This window comes from Lampris incognitus, chromosome 10, assembly GCF_029633865.1.
Source record: "Lampris incognitus isolate fLamInc1 chromosome 10, fLamInc1.hap2, whole genome shotgun sequence".
Classification (NCBI taxonomy): Eukaryota; Metazoa; Chordata; class Actinopteri; order Lampriformes; family Lampridae; genus Lampris; species Lampris incognitus.
The window spans coordinates 18,325,076-18,337,114 of record NC_079220.1 but is presented as its reverse complement, the minus strand read 5'-3'; the positions used below and the strand labels follow the sequence as shown (position 1 = coordinate 18,337,114).

At 44.3% G+C, this 12,039-nt stretch overlaps 1 protein-coding gene across 3 annotated transcripts in view; it reads right to left on the bottom strand.

The window, feature by feature from the left end:
- The window catches only part of trpm4a (transient receptor potential cation channel, subfamily M, member 4a), a 52,286-nt gene extending 47,612 nt beyond the window's left edge, over positions 1-4,674 (bottom strand). For all 3 annotated transcript variants that reach the window (XM_056287280.1, XM_056287281.1, XM_056287282.1), the window contains exon 1: positions 4,456-4,674. In XM_056287280.1, coding sequence (XP_056143255.1) covers positions 4,456-4,527 — 72 coding nt within the window. In that variant the 5' untranslated portion in view covers positions 4,528-4,674. The remainder of the gene's footprint in view (positions 1-4,455) is intronic.
- Positions 4,675-12,039: the final 7,365 nt, after the last annotated feature.

Here is a 12,039-nt window from a genome sequence, read left to right as displayed (position 1 = left end):
AACTGGAATATCCACTGGTTTGTATCTCCAAACCAGCACTGAAACCCAGGCAGGGAACCTAAACAAGCAACATTCTCTCCTCCCTCAACGAGCAAGTCAGTGAATGCAAAGCTAAATTCAGACTGTAACGTTGTGTGTGCAAGATGTCTGCAAACTGTGATTCGCATTTCAGACTTTCCAGTGCATTCTGTATACAGATATAGTTGAGGGACTGGACATAGCATATGTCTGTCAGTCATTTAATAAGAAAGAGTGCAATCAATACTTAGCAGTGAAACTTGATTTTTAAGTCACTCAAAAAAGTATGAATGATAAGACAAAAAACAACCATAACGTAGCTCAAAAACAGTTCATATGACCTACAGGAAGTTTCTCGGGTCTCTTAGGGAATGGTCAAATCTCATGTGTCCAGGTCACCTAGCGACATCATGCAAACAATCTCACATTTCCACTATCAAGATCACAATTTTGACACAAGGGGTTTGAGTTGCAATGGTTCCATTTCAATTCTTTGAATTTGGACTCTTTAAAGAATGAGGCAAAGGTCCTACCATCAGCAAAAAAAATGCAACCTCAATCAGACCAAATGGTCCTTGAATATGTTCTACATGCATATACCACAGCATATGTTGTAGGGAAATGTGTGAAATTGCAGGATATTTGTTTTTAAAAGGATATTTTTTTCTAGAAATACACCCTAGCTCCCAATGTGCATTAGACTATTTTCATCATATCTTGCAACCATTGGTTTTAGGGACAGATATATTTATGCCTATTTGATGCAAGTTTACAATATCTGGTGAACACAAGCTTGCACTTGCTGCTTCAGGACTATCAGAGTGATTACAGCTGAGACGTGAGGAAAATGGACAGTATTTCATATGGTGTTGCTGTGTGTATGTGTGTGTGTGGGGGGGGGGTATTACCAATGAAGTAGTATTTCTCCCATCCTTCACTGTAACTGCGAAATATTATATCAAAATAGGTGAACTTGAGTTCTGGTGCTACTACACCCATTCGTAAATTTAATCTCTCTTATGTTCTATTCGCCCTTTCAGATGGGGTTAGTTTAAGCATTTACCAGTTGCACGAGACATAAGCTAAATGTTCGCCAAGTGTTTCAAAACACCAGCACTGGTGAGTTGCCAAAACGTTGAGGCCCTTCATCATCTAATTGTTTCCATCCAACGCAGCAAACTTTGATGGGATTGCTTTTTTTTTACCCGCTATAAAACTATGGAGATGATAAACAGCCCAAAGAGGTTAATCGATGTGCACACAGTAATTGACTCTGCCGCACTCATGTGAAATTAAACTGGTTCTGTGATTTGAAAGTGGAAACACCGTGTGCGCGCCCATGTGTAGGCTGGTTAACGCACTGTGACAAGCAACACATGTTTTTGAGGTCGCAGCGGGATAGAAAGTCCTGTGTGTATGAGCCCAACAAAGATCACAGAGATTATAAAGTCACAAGACCGAAACGGGCCGAGGCGGTGAGAGGAAAGAGGGAGTGACGGAGAAGAAGAGCCAAGGGGGAACAACATACTGGAGACGGGAAGGCGGAAGATAGATGAAATCAGGTGTGAGGAGAGGAGAGGGAATGGAGGAGGGTGGGAGTGAGCAGGAATACGAAGAAGAAAATGGAGCAGCACACAAGATGGGAATGTCAAGAATGTTACCAGTTACCAGATGGATTCAAGTTCAGACACGAGGGAGGGGGCTCCAACTCCACCATCACACTCCTCAAAATCAGCTGGGACCACTTTAGTGTGTGTGTGTGTGTGTGTGTGTGCATGCACTGTCATGTCCACATATGTGTGTTTATGCAGCAACCATAGGTAGTTGGTAATCATGCTCCACATTTGTGTCTTGCCCTTTCCATGTAGTTTCCTTATTGCATAAAGACTTGTGACTGAGCTTCAAGATTATCTCCTAGGCACACACAGTGAGGCTACTGGTTAAACCTGTTAAGCAATTGTGACAAGTGAATTGTTATTTGCAGGTTAACTGGGAGTGCTTGTTATCCAGTCTCTTTTTTTTTTAACTGGACGTACCTCTAGACTCATTATCAAGCGCATATCAAGCATGCAAACTGGTTTCATTCTGTGTACTGAAGTAAAGGATGCAAACACTAAGCCAAGCCAAATGCATTTGACCATGCATGCACACCTGTAAGAGCCGGGACATCCTTCTGTGTATACATACGAGAAGAAGTTTACGGGTGACCGTGGCTCGCGAAGGCTTGCAGTCCCGCAGACCTTCACACCTCAGAAAATCTCTACAGTGTGTCGCCTGCGTCCACCGGGCATGACCAATGCTGATTGGTCGAGCAGGGGAGGCTATCCGCAGGATGAGAGATGAAATAACACGTTTATTTTGCAAATTGTCGTTCCCAGATTTCTTCAGCTACTCCTGTGTAAATTGGTTGGTGAACGCAACACCCCCCTCTAGTGCAAAAGCGAGTACCTGCACCTCTCAATTACTTGCACTTTCGAGCCTTTTGAGTAGTTCAGGTTTTCAGTACATCAGCTAACCTTCACGCAGTGCATTCAATAGTCCAGTGGAGGGCTTTAATGCTCGATCGGTGTTATTGGTGGACCACTGGGTGCTCATTTAAGTACGTACGAAAACACCTATTCAGTAAATCAGTTTCAAGGCTTCGCATATGTTCCCAAACGCACCGACGTTTCAACATAGCTAAACATGGATATTGCTTAAATGTGTGCACGTATCAGCACGTGGGAGGTCACCGCTGTGAGTGACGTGAGTGCACAACCTTACATTTACACAGTTTGTGTCATATCTTAAGTCTTAGTGGGCTACTAAGGCAGAAACTAGAGATGCTCACTCAGGGCCAAGAGGCTGTGAAAAATACAGAGGGAAGACAAATAAGCTACAAGATAAAGACACAAATTCGCGTACCTTCGGTCACTCAGCACTCTCATGGCGGTGTCACTACCTTTTTTCCCTCAAACAACTGAGATCCAACCGAATCCCACCTTGAGCCTGATACTGAAGTCACCAAATTAACAACAAAAGTGGTATTTGTCAACCAGCAACTATTTCTGTCATTTCCCCTCGAAAAAAGAAAGCTCAGGAATTCGTTTGAAGGGAAAAACCACTGTTTAGGCTGTGGAGTTGGTAGATTAATGTGTTTTTGGACTGGGGGGGGGGGGATTACCCGGCCTTGCCCCGTCACATTGTGACGGACGAGGACAGTCAAAGGCACGCGCCTCACCAGGGGCTTGTTTCCAATGTGACGTCTGCTTCACGTGTACGAAGAAGCGTTAATTAATTACACTGCCTCCGTTTACCGCAACACGGTGTCCTAATTAGAGACACGGGGCGCGCGGGAACAGGCCTGGCGGGATGAGAATCTATTGATGAAGTGCGTTATCCCCGCAAGACGTGTGTCAACACACACTTTTCAATAGGAGGCGAAAACAACAGAGTGCACTCCCACAACGTAGAAAGGGACTTAGAGTCAAAACAACACAAACACGATATTGAGAGTTTGTTGGTCCAGAGAAACAAGGTTGAGCTACGAAGTTAAAAAAAAAGAAGAAAAAAACGAGCTTCAAGTCTAAGCTTGAATGTTCCCAAAAAGTGACTTTCTGTAATGGGGGGTGGTGGGGGGGTGCAGTCCTGAGGTCATGTACACGGTGGACAAAAGTCTGCAACCCCAGCTGAGTTTTTGTCAAACATGGGGACTGAATGACTGATTGATTTGAAGGGCAGTAGGGTTTTCTCGATAAAAACTTCTAGCGGCCCAAACGAGACAGAAACAGATCGCGTTAATCTAACGATCACACGCGCACCTTAATAAAAACACCGGGTATTTAACAGGTGGGCTTTTTACCAAGTGGAGAAGATGAGTAGACTTGCCGGGTATTCCGCCGGGTAGCGTTTGGTCACAGCCAGGATGAAACGAGGCAGACAGCAGATTAAGGTTGTTGTGTTGTTTTTTTTAACCTGCCACCTCTGTCACACACACCTCTGTCGTGTGTATTGCACACTGCACAGGCACAGCCGGGGGGTTTGGTTTACACTAGCTACTTGAGATTAAAAACACCAATCCATCATAATTGCTTAACAAGTTAGTAGCGTGATTACGTCACGCCCCGTGGTGTCAGGTAGTTGCATTTTGTCGCCCAGGGTTATAAACCTGTCATTATTTGCTCACCTTCAGCAAAGCATCGCATGGATGGACACCTGTTGATTTATTCACGGTAAGTGCGACGGTAAACAAAGGAAGTTGTTACGTCCACCACTTTACAGTAAAGCCATTCTCCTTTTCTGTCATGTTAGAAGTGTCAAAACAGTCAAGCCACCTGGCTGAGGCGACCACAGGTCGACCATACGGAGCAACTGAACGGGGCGACGCCAATAATCAATGTGCCGCGACACCAACTCCATCACGTCGGCCTCTTCTCGTTCATTACGTCTGAGACATACCTGATCCTTCTCGGATTTTTTAGATCCTGCTCTCCCAACTCCTCCTTCGTTCTCCTTCTCTGTCTCCTTCATCGTGCGTGCGGCTGCTCCGGCTCACCGTATCTCCTCCGAGGGAAGTGGCGGGGGGGGGACAGGGTCCATCTAAAAGGCCATTTGGTAATTTTGAAGTTGCCCGCTGAAGCCCTTGGGCTGGTGACAGACGACGTCCCTGCGAGCCAAAGCGGCCAACTGAGGAATGCGCTCTCGGCATGCACACTTAGCTCCGCCCAACCAGTGGGACTCAGCCGCGGGACCCGTCCCCTCGCCCGTAGACCGCCACAGCACCATACCTGTCATTGCTCACAAGCTTCCGCTCAGCTCGGTCTTCTTATTAACGGACTTCCAACCACTTTCAAAGCGCCGTCCAAAATGCTAGAGTGGTATCGGCATGTTAGATGTCACATGGACAATTAGCATGTGATAGGAGCCATCAGCATGTAACACACACACACACACACACACACACACACACACACACACACACACACACACTTGTATTTCTGTCTTTGTGAGGACTCCTCTTTGACTACATTCATTTGCTAACGCTTAGCCATCAGAACTACATGCCCAATTTAAACTTTACCCTAACCTTAACCTGATCCTAACCTTGACCAGACAAAATGTCCTCACTTTGCAAAAAAAAAGCCCTCACTCTGATGGTTAAAAACTCAAATTGGCCTTCACAAAGACAGAAGTACAAGAACACACACACACACACACACACACACACACACACACACACACACACACACACACACACACACACACACACACACACACACACACACACACACACACACACACACCTGCTTACCTGATCTCAGCATGGCGTGTCAGCACACAGACACACTCACACTTGAGTTTTGATAATTCTCCCTCTCCACTCATACAAACATGCTCTTTTAACCCTTGCACATGTAACCACAGGAATAGTGGCCTTAATGTATTGCATTTCAGTGCTTAGGGAGACGTGAGGGATGCAGCGCTGCATGGTTTGGTTGGGATTGCTGAAAGCAGGTTAGGAGGGGGTGGCTGTGGGACACTGGAGTGCAGTGTTGAGCCTTTTTGAGGTTTTGTGGCCCTAACTTAGCAAAACATCAGTGAGGAAATGTGTCCATCTGGAGACTTCCTTGCTCTCGGCTAGTTCAGTGTTCATTGTTGCCTGTGAGATGAGTCAGATGAAGATGGTTAAGTGGCCTGATGTCGCCTACATTAACCGCTGACAGGTTAATACACTGTGCCAGGACATGGACAAATTCATTAGCTTGGTGTCTGAGAGGGGCTTCTTTGCCAATACAATACAATGCAATAAATACAATACAATACAATACAATACAACACAATACAATACAATAGAATGGATTATTACATTATGTCCCATGTGACAATCAGTAAATACTAACATATTGTAGCAACTTAAGGAAAACTGTTAAACAACTCTAACATGAGGAGTGATGATTTTCTAGAGGTGGTAGGCCTCATTTAGGAGCTGAAACACTCCAACATCACTTGAACAATAGGTTGAAAAGGTCTTAGCCAGTGTTCCAAATGCACTTACTGAATGAAATATGAAAGTGAAAGTGAATTCATAGAAACAATTGTTTGTTGGATCCAAACGCACAATGGTCTACTGGCCTCTTTGAGCTACCGCTAATCCGCTAACGAGAGAAAATGTGCTTGAGGAGGACTCGGACGCCAAGACACATGCAGACAGATGAGCGAGGGGGTCCCGGCATTGTGTGTAAAGACAACTCATGATCCGTGTCTACCCTTTTATCCTAAATAAACCAGCTACATGCTTAACAAATTGTGTGCTTTACACAGGCCTAAAACTTTACATTGACTGTTTTGTTCATTCAACATATTTTATTCATTTTCTAAGTTTTGCCAGAGCTGTGTGCATAGCTCGGACCCTGGGCACTCGGTGAGCAAACAGCGGTGCTGTCGTAGCAAGTCAAGTCAAGTCAGTTTTATTTTTATAGCCCAATATCACAACAAATTTGCCTCAAGGGGCTTTACAGCAACAAAACATCCTGTCCTTGGACCCTCGCATTGGATAAGGAACAATTCCCTAAAAAAAAAAAAACCTTTAACAGGGAGTAAAACATGCACTTCCTCAGTCCATCAGTGTTTATTGGATTTTGATGGCATTTGGAGACTTGAAGGACTCTTTAGTGGATCAGATACCGCTGAGTCAGAGGATTTATCAGCAAGCATCACATAATGCATCTCAGCCAATAACGCTCAAAGTTTTATTTCATATCTTGCATCCTAATTTTCCACCACTCTTACCAAGACATGGCTCCTTGCTGGGACAGCCTCTCATATTATTCCTTGATGTTTATAGTCCAGCCATCCATTTTCAAAGCCGCTTATCCTAATTAGGGTTGCAGGATTCTGGAGCCTATCCAGTCATTGGCTGGAAGGTGGGGAGACACCCTGGACAGGCCACCAGGCCATCACAGGGCCCACACACACACACACACACACACACACACACACACACACACACACACACACACACACACACACACACACACACACACACACACACACACACACACATTCACACCAAGGGACAATTTAGTAAGTCCGATTCACCTGACCTACATGGCTTTGGACTGTGGGAGGAAACCGGAGCACCCAGAGGAAACCCACACAGACACGGGGAGAACATGCAAACTCCACACAGAGGACTACCCGGGATGACCCCCAAAGTTGGACAACCCCGGAGTTCGAACCCAGGACCTTCTTGTTGTGTGGCAACAGCGCTAACCACTGGGCCACCGTTCCACATGTTTATAGTTTGGTAAGAAGTATGTACTACCAGAAAAATATATCATTTAACATATGCATCAGAGGTATACATTTTGAGTCCCAGAGGAAATCATACGGGAGCTGAGTGCATCACCTGATGTAAGCCAGATATCCATAATCAAGTCATGGGCATGAACTTACAACATAGCTATTGTGAGTTGTTGGCCTCTGTGTTTTTTTTGTTTTTTTTTTTGATGAAAGGAGGGCAGTGCTGTATGTATCGTGTTGCCTCAGGTGATCGCTTTTATTCCAGCTACCTCGGCCATTCCCTTTTGTGGCGAGATCTTGTCTGTTCAGTTGGCCAGGCCCTCACTTCTGCATTCCTGCTTCCTCCTATCACTGCCTCTACGTCGGATTGCATTATTTCACAGCCTTTCAAAAAACTGGATCTGTGTGGCAAAAGGGAATCAATAAATATAAGATTTTTAGTGTGGTGAAATCTTCACGACGATATCCTTAGATAGTTAAGCTCCAAAGTGGATAGTCGGGGCTCAGGACCAGGGTCATCCTCACTAGGGGACAGGGAGTCTTGTCATATCCTGAGAAGAAGTAAGTCACTAGACAAATAAAAAAGACCCTCCCATTTGCCCCACTATGACCTTTTGTCTCCTCTGAATGCCACCATCAAAGAAACAATGGCATGGAAGCACATGCACGACCGCGTGCACACACACACACACACACACACACACACACAAACACACTTATTCTTTCTCATATGTACTCAGACACATGGTTGAGTTTTCTAAAATGCCATCTCTTTACTATTATACTATTACTTATATTACTATATATTATACTTTACTATATATTACTACATATTATACTATATATATATTCTTTATATATACAACAATCATTCAAACAATTCTATTGTCCTCTTTCCAGAAGATAAGTCAAGCTTTATTGTTAGGCCAGTTGTACCTCATGTGACCCACTGGGAAGCACAAAACACCCTGCCCTGTAAACGTCCACACACAATACCCTTACACACACTCCACTCTTAGTTACATTAAGTAAACTGTAGTAAAACTGTACCATTACTTAATATGGATGCATGTGATGTGGAGAAAGTGGGCTGTTGCCTTTTTTTAATTCTTTGTTGTGAGTAAAGTCATCTTCTGTGTATCTTGGCAGAAATGTATTGTTGTTACTTCAAACCCACAATAAGCTCTCGATTCCTAAGTATATATATGTGTGTGTGTGTGTGTGTGTGTGTGTGTGTGTTAGTCAACACCCTCAGGGATCAGGGAGGCAACATAGAGGAGATAGTGAGGGATAACACAGGAAGCAGTAGCTCTGCATTCAAACAACACAGGAAACCAACTTCCTGCTGTTTCTGCCAGCTGTGACTAAAGGCAAGGGGGACATTGCTCGAAATTCTCTCCTGCCTCACTCAGATATCAGGCTTAGACTCTCCTGCCATTTTACTGTCACTAGTGCCCACTAGTGCCCTGACAAGTGCCATAATACTTTGATTTGAGTCACATTTATTTATTTCTTCAATGAAGAAGTGGCTAATTCTCTACTGATGTCCACTGCTGATTTCCAATGTAGCAATTTGAGGCTACAGTACTTTTCCAGAGACCCAACAATAGCAATGTCAAAATGGTCTTAGATTCAAACTGGCCACCATCCAGTCATTAAGATCACTTCTCTACCTGCTACTGAAACCCTGCCCTCGAGTCTAGTGACTCTAGAACGTCACATTGACTCAAGAACTCTACAGCGACTCTAGAACTGTATAGTTACAGTACAACCGTACAGTGACTCTAGAATCCTACAGTGACTACAGAACTCTGCAATGACTCAAGAATTCTACAAAGACTCTAGAATTCTACGGTTACTCTAGAACCCTGACAGTTGTCCACCATAAACATCTATTACAGCAGAACTGGTTAAATTAAAATATTAGTTTGCTTAGTGGGTGTGAGTAAATTAGTGCACATTAAGGCCACTTTATTTTACCACTCTACTTCCATTCCCATCCATGTGACTTACAGCCTGAGTTTGCTAATCCAGTTCTATACAAATCTACAGCGGATAGTAATGATTTCCAAGTGGCGTGTCACTCCAGCAGGTCCTTGACATACTGTGACAGGGCTCTGTGCTTGGTGGCATCTCAACTGCTTCTTCCCATCAAATCAATTTAGATCCACAAAAAGTGTCATGGTATGTGGTTTCTCAAAATTCAGGTTTAATTTTCTCAAAATATTTCAGAATATTATAAGAGCAATAGTACCAGAAAAGAAAAATTGATGGGGTGATAAAAAAACTCAGCAGCCACAGTCTCTACAGAAAACAGTGAGCCAGAAGTGCAAGCGCAACCAGGGGCTATTGAGTGCAAGGGCAGGGTTTTGGGGGAAAGCATTAAAAAATCTGAATGTGAAATCAATAAATCATGCTCTCAAATTGAAGGACCACGCTCTTTGATAAAGATAGGAAAGAGTCACCATAAGACAGCAGCACACAAGGAGAGAGAGAGACCCTTCACCATCACAGAGTGAGAAAGTACTTGGAGTAAAGAGCAAGATGAGTACAGGAAGGAGAGACCCAGAACTCCTGCTCTTATGGGGGTCAAGATGAGGGAAGAAATCAAGTAGCTGAAAAGCCAGGTGTAGGAGTTGACTAAACGCCTCGATGGCCTCGAAGATAGAATGGTGTTCCTTCAGAGGGCTCTCCAGGAAAAAGAGGCCAGCCACAGGAGGTGGCATGAGGAGAATGAGTCTCACCTCATAGAGAATGAGAAACTCCACTATAAAAAATGAGGTCCTCCATAATGACTCTCTTTAGAGGAGAGAAGTTATGAAAAGCTTTTGCTAATGAGAAGGCCTGCTCCAAGATTTGGGAGGAAGAAAAAGAGAGTTTTTTCTTGACAAAGATAACTTCCTTCAACAAGTAGAATCCTGCAAAAAGATGCCATCCTTAAAGAGCACAAGGCTCTCCAACAACATGCTACAGAGTAAGAGGAGGTGTTGCCAGTACTGGAGAAGCGCTTCACCTCTGAGCTCTCTCAGCTGAAGGAGGAAAAAAGGATGCCAGCCTCCTTCGACCAGGCAGAGGAAAAATTCAAGACCCACCACGACCACTGGCAGGAAGAGAAAGCTGGTCGCCTCAAAACCAATGAGGAGACCAAGCATGCCCTTCTTCAAGCTCAGAAGCAGATAGAGCTTCTGAAAAGGAGCAGAGAGGAAGAGGAGCAGAGATGGGCAGCTCTTCTGCAAGAAGGAGGAGGAGGAGGAAGAGAAACTCCCAGCATCTGATTCTACAAACCCAACATTAGAGGCTGATAAGAAAAAACAAAAGCTGACAAGAAAAAATAAAATCAATAGATAAAACCAATCAACACCACAATATCCAACCAAGACAGAGAAGAAATAGCCTATGCCAAAGAGTCAATTTTGTACCACAAGGGAAGCCCATGGCAAAAGCAAGGTAGCAGCAAATTCGACGTGACCATGGTCAGCTTTGACAGGGCAGAGACTTGAGAGCTAGTGGGCTTTTACTTGTTGTCTCAACTACATGTTCTAAACAGCAATGCTATATATGGAAGATAGGTCGAGCGAATAAAAAAGAAAATGTGTAGTACATTTGCAAACAATGGGCTAAAAATTTTAACTGAGGCTAACAAGAACCAAATTGACTTTCTCAACAGCTCATTAGACCTTAGGAATGGTACATACAGGCCATACGTGAAGCCCAATAATACACTGCAATACATCCACACAGAAAGCAATCACCTGCCCTCTATCTTGACAAATATCCCAGTGAGCATAAATAGGAGACTCTCATGTATATCATCTAGTGAAGCTATCTTTAATGAAGCAGCCCCCCCCCCCATTCCAAGAAGCCTTACAAAAGAGTGGATATAATTACAGGCTTAAGTACAACCCACCACCAATTAGCGACAGCCGGCAGCAAAAAACAAAAAAAACAAACAAACAAACAAAAAACGCAGCAGAGGGAGGGAGAATTATACCAGTGACACCATGGCCTCTAATATTGGAAAACTATTTTTCAAACTTTTGGATGAGTGCTTTACCCCAGACCATCAACTAAGAAAAATACTCAACAGGAACACAGTCAAAATTAGCTACAGCTGCATGCCAAATGTTCAGCAAATTATATCATCCCATAATACAAGCATCATGACCAAGGCACAGACCCCCTCAATGCAGCCAAACACGACCAACTGCAACTGCCGTGCAAAGGCATTTTGTCCTCTTGAAGGAAAATGCCAGACAGAGGGAGTCATCTACCAGGCATCAGTGACAAGGGAAGACAACTGCAAAGTGGACACTTACATCGGATCAACAGAGGGCCCTTTTAAAATTAGGTTTAACGCCCATATGAGTAGCTTCAGAAATGAGCATTCAAGAAATGCAACGGCCTTAAACCGCCACATTTGGTCATTGGTGGACAAAAATATTAGTTACTCTATCTCATGGAAAATCCTTACTAACATTGTGGCGAATTCGGGGGGCAGCTCGGACGCGAACCCGTGGTTCCCACACCGCAAGCGACTACGTTAACCAGTTGACTAAAGGGTCCGACCCACTAGCCAAGGGCTAACGTGTCTACTTATCCATGCACGTTACACTACCCCCCCCCCTTCCTCGGAAAAGCGCGTCCGCGCGTATCCCACTTCTTACACCAATATAGTGAATTCGGGGGGGGGGCACCCACAGAAACTGCCACAGCCGGGATGCGAACTCGTATCTCCCGCAT